This window comes from Scophthalmus maximus, chromosome 1 (genome assembly GCF_022379125.1).
Source record: "Scophthalmus maximus strain ysfricsl-2021 chromosome 1, ASM2237912v1, whole genome shotgun sequence".
In the NCBI taxonomy this organism is placed as follows: Eukaryota; Metazoa; Chordata; class Actinopteri; order Pleuronectiformes; family Scophthalmidae; genus Scophthalmus; species Scophthalmus maximus.
In genome coordinates, this window is record NC_061515.1 from 26,515,238 (window position 1) to 26,542,266 (window position 27,029).

Here is a 27,029-nt window from a genome sequence, read left to right on the forward strand (position 1 = left end):
CATGGGGCCTTTAGCAGCTAAAGACAACTCTCAGGAGTTGGTGGAGACCAAAATTGGGGTGAACAGGTTTTCATGCCTGTAAAAAGTTCTTCTGGCGTTGTTTGAAAGTTGAAAGGAAAAGTTCAATCCTTAGTGAAAGTAGGGCTTAAGGCTTTCTCTCTGAGATTGAGATGTAAGAAGGTATATTTTGCACAACTGGGCAAGCAGTTTCCCTGTGCAAGCTTTCCATTCTTGTCCTGACTTCCCTTATCTGTAGGTGAATATTCTCCATGTGCAACTATTGCTCCTGCTCTGTATATACTATTTATATATTTTTTAATATTTTCTGTTATAATTTGTACAAACCTATTGCTTTTTTAAAATGTCTTTCTATATTGTTCTGTCCACTTTGCTGCTCTAATGCCCAAATTTCCCCATTGTGGGACGAATAAACATATATCTTATCTTATCTTATTAAAACCCCAGACGTGATCGATGTTGCTCTTCTCAGGTTGCTGCAGGAAACAAAGCAAAAAAAGCACTGTCTTTCTCAGATTTCTCTCTTGTGTTTTGATAACCTTCTTCTCTGTGTCCTGTCAACAGACATGTCCAGGGGCTTATAAAAGTCATTGGACGGCTGCTACAGATGCAGGCAGACCAGAGAGACCGAGAATCACACTTCACCTGTCCTTACTCCATCAGGTCTGTCTCTGTCATATGTTTTTCATTGATATTCTGTGAAGTACTGTATGTTCAACTGCACCCGAAGGTCAAATTGTGTAGATTGCATGCTTTCAGACTTTATGCCAAGCAAGGCTAACCCCCATGTCCGTTAAGTATAAAACTTAACCGACATGAAATTGCCAGATTGATATTGATAATCTGGCTAAACAGTAGGCTTGTTAACAACCTGCCTGATAGCATGACTTGCGCTATCTGAATTATTTACAGATCTCTCTGTATTACCAAATACCTGCTCTTTGGTAAAACAGTATTCATTTCATGCATTAGTTACTGATGTTTTTTTAAGTTCAAATGAGAACAGGTGGAACATGACAACACACATGGTTCAGTTACTATTTAGAGTAGGGGGTGTTCTCGAACTGGATGGATAACCCTAGGCTGATATAGTCCCGTACTGTGGTCCTGCTGAAGCCTGAAACAGTGTCCCCCTCCTCCTCCAGCCTTATATCTGCACCTCTGCCAAGATCCTGGGGCCTCCTTAATCAGTTACAGCGGGTGATAAAAAAACTGACTTCTTTTCCCCACCATGTTTCCCTTCCTCCCTCCTCCTCTCAGTGTTTTTTATTCTCTACCTCTGACATCCTCTCCTCCTTCTCTGTTTGATCCCTCTTAACCTCTCCCTCTCCACAGCTCTATCCCTCCTTTCTTTTGCTCCTTCCTTCCCATTGTCCTTTTTCTTTCTCATTTGTCTTCATCGCTGTCTCTGCTGTCTGCGTCTGTCTGGCGGTCTGAACCTCCCTGGTGGGAAGATGAATGTGTTGAGGGCAGCAGGGTGGCGCCGTTGGCCTGGCAGTCTGGCCCACCATTGGTTGTTGGACCTGGCACTGCTGGGTAACTGTAAATGCTGTGGGATTAATGGTGGATGCACACTGGTGCCCATTGTCGACCGTCTGCTTGCCGCTGCCCTGTGCAATCTGCGACCGAGACTCTTAGCCACTTCAGCACCCAGCAGGATCAGAGAAGGTTCAGGGCTCTGTCTGCCACACCAGCTCATTTCTCATGTGATGTTGATTTAGCTGCGGTAGTGTAGTTGACTGTCCCTGGCATGCTTTCCCACGTACTGTGTGTCTGGCCCCTCTGCTCAGGTACATTATTTTATGAGACATACTGACTGACATTTTATTTTGAATGTATTTTTATTTTGCTCAAAACTAATACATTTACAGTGATTTGAAACCAAATTTTGACTCTATTTGTAAAGTGATATATCTATATTTAGATATAGATAAATATAGATATAAAATAAGCATTATCCCCTCCCCATTCATTCTGCTTGGCTTCTCACCCCAAACCGTTGGTCTTCACCACCCGAATTGCCTAACGGTTGATTCTCACAGCCTGGAACTCTACTCAAACATCACCTCCTCATACACACTAGGTGAGAGTTAGCTGCATCTTGACAATATTGCATATACAAAACAGAGCAAGGGTGAGTAATTTAGTTTAATTTTGGGCCCTTTAATTTCTCTCTCTTCTCTTCTGAGCTCTACAAACTCACTCTCATTTCCCAACCTCATAGACAAAAACAGAGTATCTCAATATTTTTTTCCGGTTCTTTTTCAGTAAATTATAGCGTAACATCGTTTTTCAAAGGTGGCCTAGGTCTTAAGGCACCAGTACATTACAGCAAAACGACTTGTCGGGTATAGCTTCAGAAAAATATAAATGATCCTCCACACCCTTCCGGCATAGAGAGACGAGAGAGACTGTCTGAACGTGTGCTGTTATCCTCGTCTTTAGACAATTATTGCATCCCCCAGCTTAAAACACTATTTCCTTCCAATGTGATCGGACGACATGTCGTGCAAACCAGTTCTTTTCAGGAGCGAACTTGACTTTAGGACACCAATCATGCACCACAGTATCCCTGGTTTGCTCTCCACCAGGGAGCTTTGTTGCATATCATTCCCCCTCTCTCGATGGAAGATGTTTGTCATTTCTCCTCAGCTGTTCAACAAAGGCTCAAAGAACATATACACAATCTGTTTAATTCTGCAATTCTGGTGATCAGTTCCTCAATCCGGACATATCAGGTCAAATAATAAATAAACATGATAACACATTAGACCAGACCTTGAATACCAGATTTTGGAACTTGATACTGGAATTTTGATAATTTGAATTTGATAGTTGTTGTAGATTATTTTCCACCTAATAAGCACATACCACACACCTTCCTTGAAGGTTTCTTTTTTTCCCCTTTCTTTAAGGTCTAAACTGATGATTTATGCTTGTTTGTGACATACATTAAGTATTGCTGGCATGAAACACTTTAAACAATTGTTTTTTTTCTCTCAAAGGTTGAATGACTTTGCTTTTGAGGATGCAGACATTTGTCAGATTACCATCCAACTGATGTGTGCAAGACTGGCTGGATTTTTAATTTTCAAGGAAGATGATGTGTTATCCCTTAAGGTTTAAAGTTAAAATAAACCTTTAAGTTAAAAGACAAAAACTGAAACTACTGCCAGATATTTGTGAAGGGTAATACTTTTGTTATGATCGCCTGCTGTCATGCTTTAAAATAATAAGTCAGGTCTGTTGTCAAACCCCGACTTCACTTCAGGCTGGTGTAACCTGCAGACATCCACAGGGAGCTGGGCGTTTCAGTAGATTTTACCTGGCTCATTTGTCTGCCAGCACTTTTATTCAGCTGTGAACTTGGAGTTGACCCAAAAGGAGGGAGGTCTCTGTCTCGACTTCCTGCCTCTTCCTTTGTGTGGCGACTAAAAAGTAGTGAACGGTGCGAGAGGCTGATGGATGGGAGCTGTGTTGAAGCTAAAGGTTTGATGGGAACCTGAGGGGGGGGGGTAGAGATGGTCAGACGGATAACACCATATTCATGTGGCTTTATTTGTCTTGAAGACTGTGGAGACAGGAATTCAGCCCATGCTGCTGGCTGTCACAGGCACAGACATGCCCAGTCACTGAACTTCCTTCCTACACCTAAATATGTGGTGATTGATGGAACGCTTTGGTTAAGTGGAGCTGGTGGTTGTTTCCACCCCCAACACACCGACCCTGTTTGGTAACCTCTGACCTGTCTGTGAGCTGGATTCTTAACAATACGCTGGGACTTCACCTTGGATTTGACCCCAATGTTTTGTCTGGACTTAATGGGTTTGCACAATCAAGACTAATGGAGGCTGTCTATTTATTATTTACACGTACAGGACAGATAGAGGCTAAAACCCTGGAAGTCGAGCCACTGAGACTTTTAATATCTATTGTGGAATCCTATTTATTTGTCGAACAATATACAAACATGAAGTTTGTGAAGAAATTATGTGAATGTTGTGGTTTTGTTTAGCATTGGGACTTTGTCGGAGCCATGGTAGAAAAAATGAAATGTAGTGGAACCAGAGATATTCTTCCTCCTTGTCAAAGTCAGGGGCCTACATCTCCCACAGTGCAACTCATCCACAAATGGTTGAATTGGACCACACACAAGAGTTTTGCCACAGTTAACTAACACGCCACACACACATTAGAGGTGACACTACAGGTAAATGTGGTAAAAATGTTAATTTATAGCTATCAACATTATTTTTACTAATGTTATTTTGTTTATCATTCCATTAATCAGAAAAAAAATCAAATATCAGTATGCTATCAGTAACCTGTCTTCAAAAACCTTGTGATATGTTTTATAATTGGAAAATCTACAGACGCATACAAACTAAACCTAAAATAAACACCTAAATGTTTATATTGCATTTATTTTTTAACTTGGGGACTGCTTTGTGTTTATAGGTAATAACACATGTGAGCAGGCAAAAAATACACGTGGAGTTCACCACGGCTCAATTCTGGGGCCTCTTCTGTTCTACAGCTACATGCTCCCACTGGCTCAGATCATGGAAAACAACAAACTATGTTACCATAATTACGCAGACGACACAAATTTGAAGAACAATATCACCTGGGGACTATGGTCCAATACAAGCACTTAGTAAATGCATTGACGAAATCAACGACTTGTTGCATCAGCCCCTTCTTCAAATAAACAAATAATTATTTTTTTGGAGCCAAGGAAGAACGATTTAAAGTTAGCAGCCAGCTTCAAATGTTAAAAATCACAAACCAAGCCAGAAATCTGGGTGTAGTCATGGACTTAGACCTGAACTTCAACAGTTAAAACAATTACGAAGTCTACTATCACCTAAAGAATATATCAAGGATTAAAGGACTTAAGTCTCAGCAGGATTTGGAAAAACTTGTCCATGCATTCATCTTCAGCAGACCCGACTACCGTAACAGTGTCTTTACAGGTCTCCCGAAAAAGTCAATAAGACAGCTGCAGGTAATTCAGAATGCTGCTGCTGGATGTCCTCACTAAGACCAAAAACATAGATCCTAGTACTCCAGTCCTCAGATCTTTACAGTAGCTTCCTGTTTGTCAAAGAATTGACTTCAAAATACTACTGTTGGTTTACAAAGCACTGAATGGTTTAGGGCCAAAATACATTTTCGGCTTTGCTACGAACCACCCAGACCTCTCAGATCGTCTTGGACAGGTCTGCTTTCTGTCCCCAGAGTCAGAATTAAAGGCAGCGTTCTATTTTATGCCCCACATATCTGGAACAAACTCCCAGAGAACTGCAGGACTGCTGCAACCCTCAGTTCTATTAAATCAAGTCTGAAGACTATTCTGTTTGCTGCTGCCTTTCAGTAAATACTATCTTTGCATTTCTTGTTCTGCACTGTAACTTTTATCACGTCTTTTTCTTATTTAACATTTTCTCTTTTAAATTATTACATTTTAATGTGGTTTCAGTTTTCTTCCCAATACTTTTAATGTTTTATGTCAAGCATTTTGAATTGCTTTGTTGTTGAAATGTGCTATACAAATAAACTTCACTTGCTGTGCCTTGCCTTTGGAAAATAGTAAGCACTAAGCAGTAAAGTACCCTATATATAATTAAAGGGCTTAAAAGACTTGCTAACCACAGACAAGCCAATTCGATTATAACAGGGTGGAAGTGGTTCTACCAGGGAGATTTTTTGGTAGGATTATGATGTTGATTTGCTGAAGAATGAAGAAGTGTTAGCCACACTAACATTATCAATCAATTGCTCCACTAATTTGATCAAGGCCAAGGTCTCTCCTCAAACTATTTGTGGATTGTCATGACATTCATGGTCCCCGGGGAATGAAACCCACTGACTCTGTTGTGTTATTGTCTTTATGCTCTTGTAAAGCACTTAGTAACTTTGTTAAGAAGAATAATAAAGTTTATTATTCTTCTTATTATAATAATGTTATTATTATTATTATCAAAATTGGCAACATTTTCCTGATAAAATTGACTTTACTTTAATGTTCCCCACATTATAATGTTTTCTACTTCTCAACAGCTATTGGATGGATTTGCAAACAATTTGAGTGAAATGACTTGACAATTATTGGCTGGTTGGCCATGAATTCCCCAGAGAATGCAATCCAATTACTTTAGCACTTTTTCATATTTGGCATTTAATGTTCCCCACAAGATGAATTGTAATAACTTTGGTGATCCCTTAACTTTTCATCTGGCACATTTGATGACGTCCGTCACATGCATGCGAATAAAATCAGAACTAGGACAGTGGATCTGTGGTGTGAATATGGTCTTTTTTCTGTCCCGTTGTTTTACAGGAACAGCCCTCACCCATTCATCACAGCCCTGGAGAACCGAGTGGACTGCTGGCCAGCTCTGCTGCTGGAGATTGATGATTTCATCGTGCAGGCTGCTGACAGGTTTGCCACAACAGAGGCCTTGAGTCTCTCACTCCTTCAGTGCATGAATTACAAAGCTGTCTGTGAGGAGTGTCCTTCCCAAATAACTAATCGCACCACTGGTAGCTGTTATTGTGCAGTAATGACAAATGCACATAGACACATCCCACGGCACATACAGTATAGAACTTACCATATTTCCTCATTAAAAGCCAGGCCTCCAATAATGGTCGGGGGCTGTTCAACACACAAATAAGACATGGGTGACTGGAGAAGGCCATCTTAAAGTACCTCTCTACTACTTTAATACATTTAACAATACAGTCATGCTATTTCCAACACTATGTTGCTTTGGATAAAACAGAATTTGTTTACATTTATATGGCATTAATGATAATTAATGATCCACATCGTCTTTGCTTTGTTGTCCCACTGTTGTTGCATATTTTATGTCTGCAATTTTTCCCAATAAAAAACAGAAATTCACGGTTTCTGTACTCTGAAGTGCATAAAAGCAGTTACATAAAGTGCTGAGTGTGTATTAACAGCGTAATGCAGAAACTGTAAGCAGGTACATGGGAGCAGATCAAAACTAACTTTTCCACTCTCACCCATTATATATCAAACATATGTCAAGAGAGCCTGTGGAGCTACATTACATTACATTCATTAAGCTGACGCTTTTGTCCAAAGGGACTTAAACACATGCATACATAAACATTTATCAAATTGGCAAAAACAGCTTTAAATGCTCATTTTAGTTTGTTTTTTTATTGTTTTTTAAATTATTTTTTATACAAGTGGTAAGGTGCAGTCTGAACAGGTGAGTTTACGGTTTGCGACGGAAGCATTGAAGGGTTTCTGCTGTCCTGATGTAAATGGGGAGCTCGTTCCGCCATTGAGGAACCAAATGAGTGTAATGTAATGTAATGAGGGAGTAGCAAGCCGTTTGGCAGTAGCAGAGAGGAGTGCACTGGCTTTGACCATGTTCTGGATGTAGGAAAGGCCTGAGCCATTCGCAGCACGGAAGGCAAGTACCAGTGCCTTGAATCGGATTCGACCCACCACTCTGCCTGTGCAGAGGGAAAGAAAGGCCCCTGTCACTATTTGAGGATAATCGATAGATCCTTTTGTTTACAAGGCTTGATGACAGCGGCATCCGCATTTGCAAGCTCTAGCGCTAAGGCATGAACAGGTGAATGCAGCAGCACTTGCTAGAAGGTCTCTCACTAAAGCTTGCAAATGAGTGTGAGAGTGTGTTTCATTGATTTCGACAGTTTTTTTGCTCCACTTAGTCTAACACCAGGATGGGTGGCACATTTTTCAAGTTTTACTTTCATACAAATTCATATGGTGTCAGCCTTTGAGGTAGGATCATGTGATGCCCCTACACTGTATTTTATTTTATCGAAACATTATGTATTTACACACTACAGGAATGAGCCTGCCTACATCACCATGCTGGCCCCCTTCCTGCAGTATCTGTACTGTGAACCTCAGCAGCAACCCCAGCACGCCCTCCTCCGACACAATCTCCTCCGCGTGCTGCTGCCCACACACCCAGGGGCTGCGTCAGCCCTCCAGGATAAGGATGAGGAGAAGCCCTCCACAGTGTCCGACAGCCTGCTGCACTGCCTCTGCCAGTTGGTTCCACACATGCAGGTGACACAGTGATGGAGGAATGGGTGCATTTGACAATAATCCATGAGGCCAGCCTTACTAACTGCCTCACATTCCTTTTTTGATTTTGTAATTGCAAGTAATTAATGTAAACTTATATTGTTAATACAGAGCGAAAATGTAAATGTCTAACATTTCTTTACATCATATGTTGTAATGAGGCATCTCTGCCCACAATAATTGATGCATTTAATAATTATTTAATTAGATGTCAGATACTTCTTTGTACTGCTGACATGGAGTACACTGTGTACACCATGTACTCACTGACATGGTGTTTGACGCAGTAGTGTAGTCTCAAATCAAACATTGCCGTTGAGCAGTCACCGGAAAATATGTTGGCAACATTTGATCGTGATTGTTATCCATCAAAATATCTTCTCACTTTAATTATTTTTTATCTTTTTTGTGTGTGGCTCCTGTTTCCCATGATGTGATAAAGTACTGCGTCATTGACATCAATGACGTAGCATCCATCCTCAGCCGCCATTTTCACAAGTTTGAAAACATGTTGGTAGTCAGTCCCCTTCTGCTACATTGCCCAAATGGCGACCGTTGAGGGTGAGAAGTGACCGACGTTTCATACTCCGCTTTTTTGACTAGAGTGCACATATGGGTAATTACAGTACAATGATTTGGCAACCTTTTTACAACTACACCACATATTTTGGTGTAGGCAATAGCAACTGTTATTAGGGAAGTACGCAAATTGAGACACGGTTTCTTTTGATTAACACATTAGTCCTCTGACAAATAAATAGCAAACACACTCACTTCAATTCAATACTCTCAGGGGATTTGCTGTTTGTAGTCCATCAGGACCATAGACTGTATATAAAGATGGACGACATGACGGCTCCCCAAAAGTGAAGCCAAATCATCATGATCCCCGCAGGTTGTGTTACTTATTAGTCTAGAAAAAATAAAGCCAACTGATCATCGTTTTTGAACCCTCTCAATTCCCGGGGCCTCAGAGCCTCTATCCATGTCTCAGTGGAAAGAGGCTCTGAGGTTCAGTCTCGATTCCACCCATTCCCATCAATCCCTCTTCTCTCTTGTCTACCCTGACAACTCCCCTTGGCTCTTTTTCCTTTTTTCTTTGTTGAGTTTCCACAGCTACTGTAGTTGTTCCACCGTCCGCCCTCTCTGGAGAGCTACAGTTGGCTACCAGGGGGAAAAAATCACTGTCTTCTTCCTGTTTTTGTTGTACAACAGCAGATGCACATCCTTTGTGCTGTAAATTGGGTCTTCATTTTCCAGGGAGTTTCACACCTAGTGGCAGAGATAATTGCACATTGATAGCTCATTTTGGCCAATATCGCCCCGATACCGATATGGAATATCGGATTGGGACATCCCTAATTAAATTACTTAAAACAATCTAAAAATAATCTACACATTGTAGCTTTTAAAAAGTCCAACTAAAAATGAAACGTCAAGTTGACATTTTTCCACGAAAAGTCATGCTTAATAGACCCACAGCCATCTCTCGTGGATTTTTTGGACAAAATGAATCTCAACCAAGCAGCAGTTTTGTTTCACTTGGTTAAGGAGAAAAAAATTTGATGTTGTCCTCTCCATTCTGACAGGTGGACAGCGTGGAGGCGGTGCTGGAGCTGTGTGGATTCATCGACGCCCTGCTTCATGGTCTTCTTCGGGGCTCGGAGGAGCAGTGGAGGACTGAGAGAGCCCGGCTGCTTCTGCAGCTGCTGTGTGCCTGTCAGCGCTGCCTCAGGTTAAACGGAGACTGCCGGCCGCTTCTCAAGTTATTACAGCAGCTCCTGCCTGCCTGCCAACAGGTGACATAGCAACGATCATGAGGTAGAATATTGAATCATTGTTCTTTGCTACAAGGACTGTTGATTAATATCAATATTGTTATTTGTAGGAGCTGCCGGTGGACGAGCTGATGATGGGTTTGGCCCTGCTCCTGCTAGAGGCCCCTGCAGCTCAGCAGACCAGCCTGCTCAGTCTGGGTAAAAACTGTCTTCAGCTAAATGAATGCGTGTCTTTGGGCAGCGAAGGATGAAACATCCAATCACTGCACAGATATTTGAAATCCTCACAGAAATTGAAACTTAAAAATTGTTATTTTCGATCACGATGGTCCCAAGTTAATCCGTAGAATTACCAGGAATGTGTTCTTATTTTACAAACTAATTTGTTCATATGGATTCATGTGATTTTTTTCTTTGTTGTCAGCGCTGAGTTTGGCTCCTGAGCAGGCTGAGCTATCGCCCTGGTTGAGTCCAGTCCTGGTCCTTCCTGTGCTGCAGCTGCTGTCCTGTTCGGACCTCACTGAGCCTCTGGCCGACCGGAGAACACACAGCCTCAACCAGAGCCTCGCCCACAGCCTGCTCCGCAGCATCAGCCGGCAGACCTATAAACCTCGACAGGTAACACTAAAGGAGGTTTTTAGTTTTAGTTTTTTTTCATTTTATTTGACCCCCCCCCCCCCCCCCCCCCCCCTTGCCATTTGTTCCAGGCTCATATGTTTTGGCCTCTGGGTGAGGGCTCATCGATCATCACAGTCCAGCTGGTAGTACAGTTACACAGGATTGGGTGAAGCCAATTAAAACAAATCCAAAACTGTACAGAAATAGGACATCGAAAACATTGAACAAAGAAGGAAGGAAAGCTAATTGCTTTGCAAGTTTTGGTGCCTTTAGGGATGTTTCTTTATCGTTCCCACATCATTAATAATTCTTATTTAACTGTATTCAATCAGGTGGTCTGTATGAGCTTAAGATTCTTTATGAAGAGTTCCTGGTTGGTTTTAAATAGAATTTATATATTGAAAATACTAACCTGCTTTGCTTTAGAGAAAATATCAGTATTTAAAAGAGGGGAATTTCGTTAATGTTTCCTATTTTGGGGTTTTATGGCTGAAGACGCTGTCTGTACATTAACCAGCTGTCATTGTAGACAAATACTTCCCCTGCATATTGTCGTTTGATTTCACCGACTGACACAGCTGCAACTGTAGCTTTCTAGCTCATGTCTCCTTATTTTCAACCATGGAGGCAGGTATTGTGTTGCACCTTGTCTCACTTAATGAAACTATTGTGTTAACAACAGTTTGCAGGCTATATGGCTATTACCCGGTCAACTGTAGCACACTAAATGTCTCAACAACCATGTAGATTGCTCAGTTTAGATATCAGAATAGTGTCTTCCTTATTCCTAAACACTGCTAATGACAACGCCCTGTCTTTTTATGATTTGGACTGAAACAACATCACTGGTTGATTAAAAAAAGAATATTATCAGTACTATATATGTTTATAGCATGTTTCTTACAGCTAATTCATGTTGGACAGTCCTCCAAATACCTGCTTTAATTTAATTTTCATTTACATTCCAAGATACAGTAAGTTAAAGTGGTAGAATCTGACAGGCCATGTTTAAGAAGGCTTCAGTTGTCTTGGTTGGTTGGATAGTTTATTTAAATGGTTTTAAGTAATGTTTGTTGATTTTCTTTTCTTTCCATGTGTTCTCCTCAGCCCGGTCCACCATTAGCTCTTCCTCTCAGTTCCTGGCACAGTGAGGTCAGCGTGGCTCTGTCCGTACTGCGCAGAGTTGCAGACGATCCAGCGGCAGCCACTGATTGGCTGCTGTCGGTTCGCTCGGCGGAATCATGCAGCCAGCGCCTGCCTGGCTCCCTCACCCTCATTGTGACCTATCTCATCATTACTGGTGAGGAAGACGTCTGCCAGCTGGCTTTGGATGCAAGCCAGGCCTTCGCTGCAGCCGACCCCTGCCAGGTAGATAATCCACACAGCATGACCCGGTTAAATATGGGCCAGCATCTCGACTCAAAGCTTCTCTCTAAAGCTTTTAGAAATACATGGAATGTTTGAACAAGATACTTAGCTAAGCCTAAGGTGCACATCGCGTTTTTTCAAAACCCCATCAAGCATGAACCCAAATACATAAAGAGGCAGAAACCGATTCTAAAGCAATACACATTTTGTAACAATCAGTGAATATTTTCTCACGGTCTGCCAGCTTTCACTTCTCTGTGCGCGCCGATAAGAAATCCGGGCTCAGTCGGGCTTTGTAAATCGGAAACAAACAAAAAAAACTGGGGTGTACCGTACCACACAACACTGCAAGTGCAGTTTGTAAACATCACTCGTGGACAAATTGTATTTTACCAAGAAATTCAATTCAATTAACCAACAGTAATGGCTGCCACTGATGTAGAAAGGTCTGTTGAATCTGAATTCAGATGGTATTAAACTAAATTAACTGTATATTTTCTCTCAAAGAAGAACAATCAACTGCACTTGTTGCAGTGCCGTAGTGCATTTACATGTTTCACTCTGTGCTACGTCACACGCTCTGTTGCTTTGATTGGTTGTAAGTCTGTTCTCCGGCTGTTGATAACTCCCCTTCAAAATCAGAAATTATTATATTGATATTAACTTTGGAATTCCTTCTAAAAAATGCATTCACAAAGAACCCTCACCTGCCTTCAGCTGCTGGATTTTCTTCAGTCGTATAAAGAGAGAGGTCTAAAACTGGCAGACTACCCTGTGGCCCTCTGGGACTGTAAATGGAGTCACTAGCTCCAGAAGATGATGTGAAATATCACATGGTGTTATTGGTTTCTCATTACTTGAGCTTGTTAGACGCCTCAGAATATTCCCCCCGCTGGTCTAATTGCTCCCAGAGTGCCACTTTGTGCAGTCGTTTAATGGGCTGGTAGAAGGTTATTGGCATATTTAAATCCATTGAGTTTCCCTCCTCACAGTATCACATCCCCACACATCTGCCTAGTGACAGCCACAAACACTCACAAAACCTTATAGGTTTGCAGTACCTCTCTTTGACAAGAGATAAGCTACTAACAAAACTAACCATTGGCTGTATATGCAGAGAGGGAAAAAAAAATGTGTTATTTTTTTAATGATAAATTGGAAAACACATTCCATCGATTTAAAGTCATGGTTTAGGATCAGCAGCGTACCTTTCCGGGATTCAACTCGATGAAAACCCCCAGTATCCTTCCTCTCTGCCCCTCCCTCTTCCCCTCAAGCCATGCAGGTGAAGTGGTTGCTATGCAACAGCCAAGATGCAGGGCACCAGCAAGTGCTTTATGTTAATTTATGACACTGCAGAGATGTTGGCTACGTGTAGCCAAGGACCCTGACAAGTATCTTTTTTGACCTTAGCACTAAAAGGAATGATGTACTGTTAACCCTGCTTTGCTCCTCATTCCACGCTGCCCCTCGTTCCAACTTTTATCTGGAAGGATTTTATTCAGCCGAGTGCAAATGTGTTGAAACAAGCTGGGGCTCAGCAGACCCTGACCAAGGCTCAGACCATCAGGGGACCCTGAGGTTGGACAATCAGTATGTCTTGATGCTGTATCCATAGCTAAAAATAAGAAGTTACCAATTTATGGCCACTTGGGGCAGTAGAGACAAGCTGTTTATACAACACTGTTATATTATCTCCCCATAAACTGAGCAAACAGTTGCCCATCAACAAAACCAGCAGACACAGAGCAACGTTAGAATCATTTTGAACTGTGCTTGTGTGTGATGTCCAGCATTCTAATCTTAGCTCTGGTTTAGTCTCCACCAAGTCCAGGGGGACATATCTGGCTCTTCAGGTGCTAAACGCTCCACTGGTTCACTAGCTAGTTTTCTAATCTAGTTTGTCTGCTGTTTGGTTCAGAATAGAATGTATATAAATTAAATTTATTATTATTATTATAATTATTATTATTATATTAAGCTGGACGACATGACAAATAATCTTGATTGCCCCCTAGTGGCTGGCTGCAGTGTAGGTCCAGTGTAAGACCAAACTAAAAAGTATAGTTTTATAGTTAAATACATTTTTCTCCAAGTTGTTTTCCGTCATTTTAGGTATTTCTTATCAAAATGATGGATGTTTAAGTATTCATTTTTCTGATAAGTTTGGTTTTAATAAGTTATTTGATGCTATAAAAACTAGCGCCAGCCTGATATCGGCCAACATGAGCCTTTCACAGACGTATCGGTATCAGCGCTCTTGTTAACCGATTTGAAATATTCTACTGTACAAAAGAAACAATACAGAGCAAATATGCATTGATGTTTACATTTTCTGTAAAATAATTTATGTTTATTTTCTCAATTCAAGTTTTATGTATTTGTTTGTATTTGTGTTTTCTTTTTATTAATAGTAATTAATGATAAAGTTTATGGTTAAACTAAAATATCAAGCTTCAATTAAATTTTTCTGAGATAAAGGTTTGATACCGACCTCTTCAATCCATATCGCTCTAATAAAAACAGGGTGAAACAACATGATTGACAGGTGAGACTGGTCAAGCACCAATATCAATGGGACCTCGTCACTGGTCACATACCACAGTTCTAAATGACGACCACGGCTCTAAGTGACGTCCAAAGCGCAAGATGGCGAGCAGGGTGAGACTAGAATGACCAAAACAATGAGCTAAAAGAGCTGTAAAAAGATCCTTGAAGGAAAATAGAACATGCTTTGTGCAATAAGAACCAGACATATGAGTAACCATTTGCCATGACCACAAACTGAAAGGTGAAGAAAAACAGAAAGGCCAATAAGTTAAGGTTTTTAGGAAGTCTTTTTTATGATCCACACAACTCCACTGACCCAGTTTAATTTGATGTTTCCTTTATCTGAACACGTGTGTGTCTCTGCAGGTCCCCTCCCTCATCCCCGTTCTGTTGTTCAAACTGGGGAAGGAAAAGAATCCAAAACTGGCTCATGCTGTGCTCAACTGCCTGCCAAACCTCGGCACTCATAAGGTACTGAGCACCTCTGGCCTCTCCTGTCCTGCTTTACGATTAAGACGATTGGGCACAAAACACTGCATGTTCGCATGTCTTTCATCTCCGTACATCACCATTATTCAATTCATACTTGCTCTTTGAAGATCATTATTCTTATTACAGTATAATTCATATTCTAAAAAAAATCCTTCTATGTGCACACTGACTGGTCTGTGAGGATATGCAGAAATCTTTGGATAATCTCATCCACTAACACACACCATGTGCTTCACTGTTCCAGCTTTGTGTCCCCATGGTGCTGCAGACTCTCTACATGCTGGCCAGCGCCCCCAAGCTGAGAGCTGTGGTAATGCGCCTCACGACTGCTCTCTGGAAGAAACAGGTCTGAAATAACAAATGGTCACCACAATCATCATATTGATACTGCGTGTTTAGACATTCTTTGTTTTCCCTGCTTCGTCTCGTACGTGTCTTCCTCACAACTGACTTTGTTCCTCTGTAAGGACCGAGTTTACCCGGAGCTGCAGCGTCTGCTGAGTCAGCAGGACAACAGGGTGGTGGTGGGGAGGGACTCCCAGTGGGAGCAGATCCTGGCCAGAGCAGCCTGTCTCAGGGACATCTGCAGAGAGAGGTCTGACCAAACAAACGTGCACGTGCGGACATACACACACACACACACACACACTTCCATTGCGTGGAGTCTTGTTGATGAAAGAAGAAAGAATTGACTGAAGGCAAATCATCTTAAATCACATTCATATTATGTAAGTTATGATGTAGCAGCTCCAGGGTTTTGCATGACAAGCTTACCTCCATGACGAAAGAACACTTTGTAAAATCTTGATCTACTCTACTCTAGTAAAAGATTAGGGGCGGCTCAGGGGGTAGAGTGGAAGGTTAGAGGTTTGATCCCTGGCTCCTCCAGCCTGCGGCAAGACACTGAACCCCCAAATTTAACATCAATTGATGTGGTTGAAAAAGTGTTTTTTTTTTTACAAGATGTGTCTGTGTCATGTATCAAGAAGAGTGTGTGTCTGTGTGTCAGGCCTTACCAGCATGGAGGTGATATGTTGGCTGCTATTACACAAACTTTGAACCAGTGCACCAGACCAGACATGGCAACCCCAGCTGCCCTCGCCCTACAAGGACTACAGGAGCTGTGCCGGGCAGAGGTCTCACTCACTCACTCACTCACTGACACTTTATTGTGTGGTACCATTCAGACAAGAGGCAATTCAAAGTGCTTTACATGGGAATTTTTTTAAAGAGACAGTTAAAATGCATTTAGCCAAACAAAAATAAAAACAAGGAAAAAAATGTAGCTGCTATTGTAGGGTTGAAAGCCCTTTAAGTAGAACTGTAGCCAATCACAGCTGTAAGTTATTTACCAAGATTTGGTGATGATTGGACAAATGGTTAATGAATAATAGCCAATATTCCACCAAGCCTCGTCCATTTTGGCTAGTAGCAGCCATGTTTTTCGACCAATCCTGCTCATTTATAATAGAGATTTGTATTTTAATACTTTAAGGTGGCATACCAAATTTGGTGTTGATAATAAGTCAAAATTTCAAAAGTTTCAGTCTGAATAATTAGGGCTTTAGAAGCTAACGCACATCATTTTCATTTATTGCGCAAAGTTTCGTAGTTTTTGCAAAAAAAATATATGAATGTTTAAGTGATTAAAAAAGCCATAAACAATAATAATGATCTAGTTGAGCCGTCTGCATGATTTAGTCAAACTTGCAACACGCTTTTTAGTTTGACTGCAAATTTATGATGGTCTCTCTTGGAACAGAGGCCTGGTTGATATTTTACCAAAATATGTAAATAACATTATTGGCTTTATTCCCCTGAGTTTTTAAAAAAAACCCTACCTTTTCCAGGTAGTGGACATCATCTCAACATGGAGGCTTCTTGGGCCTGAGCTCAGCTGTGAATCCCGTCCACTGATGGTCAAAGCTGTAGCTGAGCTTCTGGCTCTGGTTCCCCGGCTCACTGCAAAGTCGGAGGGGTATGAGGTATCTGATCTTTTTCAGTATTTTCTATTATTTGATACACCTTCAGACTTTTGTTTGTGTGAATTTGTGTCATCTCTTCAGTCTTTGTGGACATCCTTACAAGGCTATAATCCAAATTTAGTGTTAGAACAGTTTCCTTAAGAACCGTTTATCTAAAATACTTCACGGTCATCACTACTCTTCCTTTAATGAAGTTTATTGAAAAAGTTGTTGTCAAGGAAAAATAAATACAAGAAGGCAGAAAATCTTAAATTTTTAATTAGATATCAGACTTTTCTGACAGTTAACAGTTGGATTTTAGAAAATAAGACATTTGAAAATTGTTATCTGTTTTTTTTTCCCTCAGAAACTGAAAGAGGAGGTGGTCAGCTTTCTCTGGAATTATGCCCTGAGCAAGGTCTGTGTACTCAAGGTGTGTGTGTGTGTGTGTGTGTGTGTGTGTGTGTGTGTGTGTGTGTGTGTGTGTGTGTGTGTGTGTGTGTGTGTGTGTGTGTGTGTGTGTGTGTGTGTGTGTGTGTGTGTGTGTGTGTGTGTGTGTGTGTGTGTGTGTGTGTGTGTGTGTGCCATGATTTACAACATTTTAAAACTTTTCCATTTTTGACAGATACTGTTGATGCAAAAACAGAATTTTTTTTTAAAAAGGGAAGGAAGACCGGAACAAAATGGCAGAAGTATACTGGTCCATAGGTTTAGGAATGGCTGATGCTGAACTAAGAACTCTCTTAAAGCTGCATTAATCAATATTTTTGTATTAACACTAAATCCGATGGCTATATATAATGTGAATTATGTTGCTCATAGAAACAAACCCCCAGTGCGTGCGTGCGTGTCTGATAAGAGAGAGGAAGTGTTTTAAGGCGTCCTTTACTCTGGATTTTTGCCATGTATCATTAACCCGTCTACTATTGGACAACTAACACGGACTATTAACACTGGATCAGATGGCTATATATAATTGGAATAATGTTGCTTATAGGGACAAACCCCCTGTGTGTGTGTGTGTGTGTGTTTGTTTTTGCTTGATGTAGCAGGATCCAGAGGTGGCCAGCTGTGGCTACAGGGCTTTGGCAGATTTTCCTGAGGCAGCCCACACAATAACTCTTCTTCCTGAGGCAGTAAGAACCACCAAGTATTATGTAACAATTTATGTATACTGATGAATAAAATGTTTACATTTTCAAAATTGTTGAAATTAAAGTGTCTTGTAGAAAAAGCCGAAAGAAGATTTATAGTAAAATATAGCCGCAAGCAGTGATTAGAGGGTTCTGTACTTTGTGTTTAGTGCTGATTATAAATATTAGCAAATGGAGAGGTTTTTTAGGAAAGCGTGCGACTGCAAAACCCAATGAACAGTGAATACACCTAAAATCTGATTAAAAGTATCAGCAAACATTTACAAAATATGAATTAATTAATATTATTATGTAAATATTAGAGTTTTTTTACCTTTGGATTCCCTGCCTTATGCTTCAATAAACTGAGGTCAGGTTATAGATTATGATTGAATGAGCAACAGATTTTCTCTCCTCTCTCCACCATGATGTGTTCTCCCTACAGGTGGTAAAAATTGTCAAAGTAATGCGCTTTTTTAAGCTTGCGTTGACAATCTTGTTGTATCTGCTGCATCTTTTGCTGCTCTTCTGTCTGATGTGAAGGCCAGGCCAGCTTCGAAGCTCCCTGAAGATGAGGGGGAGGAGGAAAAGGGGGAGGAGAAAGAGGAAGAGGAGAAGGATCTCTCCATTCCAGGATCTTCTTACGTGAAGCTGATGGCTCTCACCCATGTCTCTGTTCTCCCAGGTGAATTTCGCTCTTAACTGTGGTCAAAGATTATGCCTCATAATGGTGCTCGGGCGAGGCCCGTCACCCTATCAAACTCCCCATGGTGTTCATGGTGGGAAGCCAGCAGTGGTGGACAGTGACGAAGTACATTTACTTAAGTAATGTACTTAAATACAGCTTTTGAGTATTTGTACTTTACTTGAGTAGTGTTTTTTTTGCTTTTTACTTTGACTCCACTACATTTTTTTTTCATCATAAAATGTAAAACCATAAACTGTGTTCATGCAGTTGTGTTCTGCATGTATCTTGATTGTCTAAACGGTGTTGCCGTATCTCTACCTCGAGCAATGCGCTACTCAGGCTGGGCGGCTGGTTGGTAGAGACAGACAGCTAGATAGAGAGACAATGTCATCAGCAGGTGGTTGTAGGTTAGCTATGCGATCATATAAGTTACGTTATGGCTACGGCAGCCGTTAGAGACGACGCTTCCCCACCAAATCGTCCATGGTCTTACCTTAGGTCTATGTTTGAAATTTCTCAGACGATGGGAGATTCTTACCATTTAAAATGTTTGCTGTTTTACTGCGAGGAGGGAAGAATAGTAGAGGAAGGGAGAGAAGAGGAGGGAGAGGAGAATAGTAGAGGAAGTGAGAGAGGATGGGAGAATAGATTTGCACTGTTGGACTTGAAGATTGTGTATTTTTGATTGTTAATTCTTACAATTTTCAGTAATATTTTGCTACTCAGCAGTTTCTGTTGAACGTTAAAAAGCTGCAGGTGACGTGTAACTGTAATGTTAAAGTAGAGTGTTTTATTTTCACCCAAGACGGTCGAGACAGATGACCGCCCACAAGTATCTATACTTTTACTCAAGTAATGGAGTTGTGTACTTTGTACATCCTTGCTGGATGGTGTGAACCGTTGCTGTCCTTTATCGTCATCTGTACAGTTCCTGTACAGCCCTTCAGTGTCGCTCTCTGTTGTGTCTCGTCAAGTATGTTAATGTTATTCATGTTCATGTTTAGTGTTTCATGTTTAGTCCTTTGTTGTCAGAAGCACTGTATGTTAAGTTAAAGTCACTCATGTCTAGGCACTTCCTGTTTTATTTTGTACTCACCTTTTCCCTCTCGTTTCAGACCTTGACTTCCTCCCTTTGTCTACCCCGCCCCTGATTGGTTTCACCTGTTTTCCCCTACCTCATGTATAAATGGTCCTTGTCTCCCTTTGTCTTGTGCCAGTTCGTCTTGTTCAGTCTGAATGATAGTCTCGTCAAACGTTCCAGCCAGTATTTCATGTCATCAGGTTTTGATTAAAGTTTTGTTTAATTGTTTGATCCTCATTGTGAGTGAAGTTTTGTTTCTTCTATGAACTATTGCCAAGTAAAATACTTTGAGAGTCCAGTTTCGTGTCTGAGGTCGTAACACTCTGTTTAACCCCTCCCTCACAGATATTTATCTTGATACGTTTTGTGCTTCACAGCGTTTGAGCTCTTCTTGACGTCACTGGTGAAGCAGGAGATGAGCCAGATGCCACGTGGGGTGTACTTCTCTGCCCTGAGGGGGGGGAACCTGCGTTCAGACCAGGGTAAAACAGTGGCAGGAATCCCAACATTCATGCTGAGGAGCTACGAGAAAAACAAGCAGCCTGGGCTGAAGCCTGGACTAGCAGGTGATTTAATTCATCCTCTCTACATGTGTGAAGCTTAATACACCGTTCGGCCACAACATTAAAACCACCTAGAATTGTGTAGGTCACCCTCGTGCCGTCGGGCAATGGGACCTTTTGGGGTGTTTTTAATGTTGTGGCTGATCGGCGTATGTTATGTCTTTGCGTAGATTGTCACAAAAGTGTTGATTCTCCTCTGTCGTTGTAATACTTGAAGTTGGTTTGTGGAGTTATTTATGTTGGATTGTTTATTCTTGTTTGTGTCATACCTCTTGTGTATTTGACAGTTAATTGATGTCAAGATGAGGTGAATACTTTAGCTTGTCACACATCCGGGTCGGCGTATATGTCTACCGATAAGTCACGACAAATATTGGTAAAGAAGAAACACCAAAGAGGTCTTTATGAATCAGTGGTTCCACTATCTAGTTTATTTATCTACCAGTGAGCACTGACAGGCTTATTTTTCAAATTAAAATGCATATCAGTACAGACATTATCATCGATCATATCGGTCATTACCTGAATTTAACTGTATTAATCTCTCTTAATGTGCCTCAAACATTCAGCTTCAGGAGGGCTCGAATTGTGATAGGGTGCTTCCAAACAATAAGAAATCTTTTGGTTTACCACAGGTTTACCATGTCAGTTGGTTCAGAATGTTTTTATGTATGTATGGGTCCACCCAAGTACAATGTCAACGAAAGCAGATGCTACGTTATTAAATAATAATGAGGTCCTTTATTATGAATGTTCCGTGTCAAAATCTGTTAAAAAAACAACTTAATTTAACTTTATTTGGTGCTCACATTGTGCATATACTTAGATTAAATTTTGTTAATAAATTTGTCTCAAATTTTGACAATAAAATACTGGGCAGGTACTGTAGTTTTATTCCTGTTCCTGCACTTCGATTTCAAGATAACTGTGTTCAAATCACTTGATGGTACAATTGAGTTTAGCTTGAAGTTGTGGTTTGCAATTTTGCAATGTAGATCACCCTGATTGATGTGAGTGTGTCTGTTCGTGCGTGTTTGTTGTAGCTGGACTGCTGCTCAGTTATGAGTTGCCTGTGCAGTCCGACCGCAACGGCAAACCGATTGATCGCTTCCTCATCAGCCGCAGCCGCAGCTACCAGCAGACCCTGACAGCCCTCATTCATGAGGTACATGCATTGTAAACCCGTTCTTGCTCTGTGTCCTTTGGTTTTTACAGATGAAAATAAATCAAACTTAATTTGACTTTGTGTGCAGGTGAATATTCAGCCGTCTGAATGGCACAGAGCCCTCCTCTTACCCCAGGCCTGGAGGGGTTTTATGAGCCGAGCTTTCCATGTTGTATTACAGGTTTGTGCTTCTGCCAACTGACAGACTGAATACATACAGTATATATAGAAGAACTAATTGATACTACAGGCGCTTCTAGAGAGGGAAATGTTCTCCAGCGTCATCAGAGCAGAGGTGATAAAAATGTGTTTTAATTAAGATTCACTAATTGAAAATCCAGTAAACTTATGACATCAAAATCATAAAATAAATTCAAACATCATTTAACCAGTTAGTGCTGCTGTTGTAATTTGTTGCAAACCCTTTTTAAATAGTTTCCAGACTAAGGATAACACTTAAAGGGTCAGCAAGCGATTCTAGGGCAAAACAGATAATATTTCCTCAATGTCCTTTCGCTGTCGGTTCTGTGTGCACGCAGAAAGAAATCCAGGTTTTCGGCTCAGCCCAGGCTCCGTAAATCGAAGAAAAAAAGGAAAAAGAAATGGTGCAGGCTGCACCAACAGCATTGCGAGTGCACTTTTTAAACATCACTCGTCGACACATTAAGACTTGTGCTGGCGGGTTGTGCTGCAACCCCATGGTTTTGGCCTAGTGGTTAGTGCGACAGTCGCCCATACCCATGTCCCGGCCAGAGCAGTAAAATCACAACAACAACAAAGAGGGAGACTAGCTTTTGCCAAAATCGCTAACTGCCACTTTCACAGGCCAAATAGCAGATTTGTCCAGATGTTTTGTGTTGCAGACTCATGGAGGTGGTATTTCAACTTGATTAAATCTTTGTCTTTGCATTATCTTACAGCTGAAAAAAAGGCTGCATGTTATCGTTAACTCTGGTTTTCTGTGGGTTTGGATGTACTTGTGTTCAGGGTCGACGTGCCGACTTGGAGATAAAACAGAAGCAAGGCAAAGAGAACCCAGAGGAGCTGCAGTACAAATGGCACTGTGCCTGGCTATGGTTAGAATCACAATTACGCACACACACAGACACACATACTTTGAATACATGCTTATACATTGCTGCAGAAAAACGTATATATACGGTGATGTCCTTCCTTTTTCCTCTATTCTTTATTTGTCTCGTCATTTTTCTCAGGGCCAGAGATCAGCTAGCAGATGCCATCAAAGTTGCTACAAAGTGAGTTCTCCTGCTTCTGATCGCTACACTCTAGGAAGATCTGTAATGTACAAACTGATGCATAATGTGAAACTTTAATCGAAAATGTCGGCACAGCTGCTCTGAGTGTCAGTACTAACAGTGGGACGTGCTGTGTGTTCTTCAGGGACAGTCCTGTAGTTCAGGGGAACTCCATCCTGGCTTTGAGCGGCCTGGCAGCTGTCCTCGCCAAATATGAGAGCAACCTGCCTGCTGATAGCGACGGCAGCCTCGGGGTGAGATACTCAGTATTTCTACCTGTATAGTTTCTCTGAAATGGCAAAACATCCAGATGTAAAGTTTTCATGAGGTGTGCATGGAGGGTTTTTTTCAAGTTACTTTATTTTTTTAAATCATATTTATTTGTTTTGGATTTAGCAGCAGTATTATTATTATTTAAGTTAATTATCACTGGATAGTTGATCTATCAGTCAGTTGTTGAAAACCATCATGAATCCTCAACAAGTGGCAACGCCTTTAATGTTTTCAAACAGATGACAGATATAGTCAGGCTCGCTTACAAAACAAGAGCAAAATGTCTGGTTATTAAAGAATTCTGGTCCTATTCTGTATTTTTCTCTTTGTTTACAAATCTCAGGAAAATACCAGAACAAATAATGAAAGCAAATGTATTGAAAACGCATCAATGAGCCACACTTATATGACATCAATCCTTGTTCCTTCACGGTCCCTGTAAGGTACAGAGATAACAACAATATCTTGTACAAAAATTAACGAGTGCGACCATCGTGCGCTGGTGACCTCATTTGGACCCAAAGTCTGAGCATTAGTGATCCTGGAGTGGTCCAAGTCAGTCTCAGCTGTCAATCAAGACATTTCCCCCCCCTTTTTTTTTTTAAATGCATCAAATATCTAATTCAAACCAAATTTATTCAAAACACAAACATATTCAAACATACATCAGTGACATCAGAGCCCGGACAATTATTGGTTGGCTGATAGGAGCCTTTCACAGTCATATTAATGTCAGTTACTTTCATTTCACAGCGTAAACAATGCAGAAAAGATGTTTACATTTCACTTCAGACATTTAAATATTAATTTTCTTAATTCAGGTTCTATATGCAGTATTTGGTATTTTTTTGTTTTGTTTTTAATTATATTTACATATAATAAAGTTTATGGTTAAACTCGGCAAGTCTACAGGTCTTCTGGTGATGTTCTTACAGGTGTGAAAGGCATTACTATTGTAGAACACCCTACAAATGGTGTGTACTGTCTTGTCTTTATAGGCTGGACCAGAGTTTGTGCCCACAGCCAGCTGGTTGGCCATGGTGCTGGAGACGCTGCTCAGCATCATCAGCAGCAGCTATAAGGCCAGAGGACAAGTTTTCCCATGGTTCCTGCATGTAAGTCTCTCGGTGTTGTGTCTTTGTCTGCCCTCAAAGCAGCGATACTTAAGATTCAGAGTACAATGTACAAAAGGTTACAACAGGTTGTCACTTGGTTCATTCAGACATTTCTTTTTCCCCTAAGCTTTTAAGCAGCAGCGCAGCCCCTGAAGGTTCCTAGTGGGGCTGATGAATCTTACTCTTGATGCTTGTCATAAAAACCCATTAAATGTCATCTTTCATGTGTATGGAAAGAGAGGATGCTTTAAAATAAATACCATGACTTAGTGTTGTAAACAGAAAAGATCTACGAATCAGTATTTTCTGCGACCACTTTGTCAATGAGCCTTAAACTACTTGATATGTCCTTGTCGCTTTACTATACTACAGTGAGAATGTCTTTATACTCTCTGAACAGAGCAGAGCAGTACCTCCTCCTCCTCATGGACTGCATGTATACTGTAGATGAGTAGAATCAGCTGGTGTTGTTACACCCCTGAACATGGGGAGAAATAATCACGAGTGAGGCGGTGATCTTTCCTCACCAGAAGTCAATAAAGTGCATGAAACACATTTCAAAAAAATAACAAAATGGCAGCTAGTCTCAGTACGGCTACTGATTCTTCTCTGTTACCGAGTGGGGGCTTCGCTCACGCACGCACATATCTACACTCTGCAAACGTGACTCTGACTTACTCAAAAGGTTACCAAAACACTCCCTCAACACTCTTGACATGTTAACAGGTTGTTACAGTCAAGTTAACTCTTGAATATCGACAACACACCTGAAAATGGGGATGAATAATAATGGGAGTGACTGAGGAAAATATCGCCATTTCCCCGGGTATGTGGGCGAGGACAAAAGCAATTGATCTCAGACTATCAGCAAGTTTGTAGATCACAGTTTAACACTTGAACATCTTAAATTAGACACTAAAGAATAAAGTAACCCATATTAACACCTTTCTCTTGGAATCTTAACCCTTTTTACACGTTACTGATATTAACTTTAGCACAATTTTATGATTTGAACCAATCCCTAAGAACTAGCACTCCTGATTGTATGATCTTTTTAACCGTATTACAGATTTTAAGATCCTCACAAACCATGAACTTACTAAGACTTTAACTTTTTATAACAGACTATGAGTGTATTTTCATTAACCTGTCACACGAGTTAAACCCTGCTGACTCCTGCAAAGTACAGAACCAATAACACACACGCGACTCACTCCTTCTGCTCCTCCCCAGCGTTCCTACTCGGGTGAGAACACAGCGAGTGCCATCGCTCGCTCCTGTGCCAGCCTGGCGCTCTCCTTGCTGGTTCCTGTGCTGGTGGTGTGGCAGAGGGACGGCCTGGTCCAGGTGCTGTCAGCACTGCAGGCCGGTCTGCCGGGCTCACCCACCGCTGATGACTCCCAGGCTGTCCAGTTCCACTCCGGCCTCGCGCTGGGCATGGTGCTGTCCAGTCTGCACCACCAACGCCTCGGGTAGGCAGTGTATGTCGAGAGTCCTGATTCAGACACATTGTGTAACCGACTGTTGTGTTTGATGAAGGTTTCTCCTGCCCGTCTGTGTTATTCAGCGACGTCTCTGTGCAGAAGGATGCTAATGTTCTTCTCAGTTCTCTGGATGCTCTGGAGAGTTGCTCCTTCAACCCCAACCTGGAATACAAGTCAGTGCTCTGTCTTCCGACATGACGTATAAGTATTTGTGTGTACACAGCAGCTGTATAACAGCATGATCATTAGGTTGACCGGAATTAATATAATGGCCCATTGAGCTGTATCCCCAAAATGTGTCAGATTGATCCAATTGGCACCTTTTCAATCATAGTGAAATACCTTGCTGTGAGTACTTGTGACATTATGCACCACACGCCACTTGACGCCATTCGCCCTTTTTGGTTTCACCAGAGCCTGTTTTTGTGTGAGCGTGTAATATTGTTGTTAAAGCCACAATGATCTTTTAGCAGCTGCTAGATTAACCCGATTTACATGAACCTGTCTTTAGATAGTCTGGCTTTAGATGGTCATCCCTCTTCCACGTCATACTCTCCGTAGCCTCCAAGGGCCATTGAGAACCGGTGTCGTAAATCCCTATCTGACCAATCAGCATACATTAGCAGAATCCTAGCAACATATCTGCACCCTCACTATATAAGAACAAAAGTGACGTAAGTGTTTTTTTCAATTCTGATACAAAATAAATAGTTGCCAAAATTAGAATAAAATGTGTCCTTTTGTCTAGAAGTAGGTTTGAATGATTATTTTTGTTTAGCTCCTTTCACTCCAATTCATTGGGGACTATCTGGTGACTGTCCTCTTGGTGAATTGCAGCCATTTTCGGCACAAAGGCACTAATAGTAAGTGGACAGGCTCTGGTATGATATTGTTAAATGCTAGGCTATCAATTCATTATGTGATGAATTACAAAACTGTATCGTCACACCAAGCTTACCTTTGATTTATTGAGATTGTTCACAGATGATAATTGGTCTAATTTAATAAAGAAGTAATAAGCAGTGAGTTCATATAATGAGCCAACAGATTGTTCCGTTAGCACAGCTAAAAAAATGTTCTAGAATTTTAAGGAACCCTTCCCCTGATGCAGGTTTTGTGATGATAAAAGATTTGATAGCCAGTGTTTTGTTTCATGACCCATCCTTTCTCTTTTTTCCCTCTTAGTACTGGCTGTATGTTGGGTCTGGGACTGGTGCTGGCATCTCTGTGCAGAAGTGGACAGAAGGAGCAACACGTCCGTGTCACCCAAACTCTGGACAAACTACTGTCCAACCTGCAGGACAGTAGTGGACAGGGACGCATGCTCCAGGAGGTGCAACAGTTTTATTATCCTTGAATAAACCAAAATGTAGTGCCAA

At 41.2% G+C, this 27,029-nt stretch overlaps 1 protein-coding gene across 6 annotated transcripts in view; it reads left to right on the forward strand.

Annotated features, from left to right (window-relative positions):
* The window catches only part of focad (focadhesin), a 48,166-nt gene that overhangs the window by 11,426 nt on the left and 9,711 nt on the right, over window positions 1–27,029 (forward strand). For 5 of the 6 annotated variants that reach the window (XR_004789786.2, XR_004789785.2, XM_035622692.2 and 2 more), the window contains exons 5-29: window positions 583–681; window positions 6,362–6,463; window positions 7,879–8,104; window positions 9,712–9,921; window positions 10,011–10,098; window positions 10,325–10,518; window positions 11,626–11,886; window positions 14,803–14,907; window positions 15,173–15,274; window positions 15,396–15,523; window positions 15,938–16,064; window positions 16,779–16,913; window positions 17,260–17,310; window positions 17,942–18,028; window positions 18,569–18,710; window positions 20,172–20,360; window positions 21,401–21,522; window positions 21,611–21,703; window positions 22,510–22,598; window positions 22,737–22,778; window positions 22,924–23,032; window positions 24,050–24,166; window positions 25,400–25,638; window positions 25,734–25,823; window positions 26,836–26,983. Coding sequence is in view for 4 of the 6 variants with exons in the window: in XM_035622692.2 (XP_035478585.2) it covers window positions 583–681; window positions 6,362–6,463; window positions 7,879–8,104; window positions 9,712–9,921; window positions 10,011–10,098; window positions 10,325–10,518; window positions 11,626–11,886; window positions 14,803–14,907; window positions 15,173–15,274; window positions 15,396–15,523; window positions 15,938–16,064; window positions 16,779–16,913; window positions 17,260–17,310; window positions 17,942–18,028; window positions 18,569–18,710; window positions 20,172–20,360; window positions 21,401–21,522; window positions 21,611–21,703; window positions 22,510–22,598; window positions 22,737–22,778; window positions 22,924–23,032; window positions 24,050–24,166; window positions 25,400–25,638; window positions 25,734–25,823; window positions 26,836–26,983 (3,295 nt within the window). In the remaining 2 variants the exon portion in view is untranslated. The remainder of the gene's footprint in view (window positions 1–582; window positions 682–6,361; window positions 6,464–7,878; window positions 8,105–9,711; window positions 9,922–10,010; window positions 10,099–10,324; window positions 10,519–11,625; window positions 11,887–14,802; window positions 14,908–15,172; window positions 15,275–15,395; window positions 15,524–15,937; window positions 16,065–16,778; window positions 16,914–17,259; window positions 17,311–17,941; window positions 18,029–18,568; window positions 18,711–20,171; window positions 20,361–21,400; window positions 21,523–21,610; window positions 21,704–22,509; window positions 22,599–22,736; window positions 22,779–22,923; window positions 23,033–24,049; window positions 24,167–25,399; window positions 25,639–25,733; window positions 25,824–26,835; window positions 26,984–27,029) is intronic. The other variant, XM_035622699.2, reaches the window with a different exon arrangement.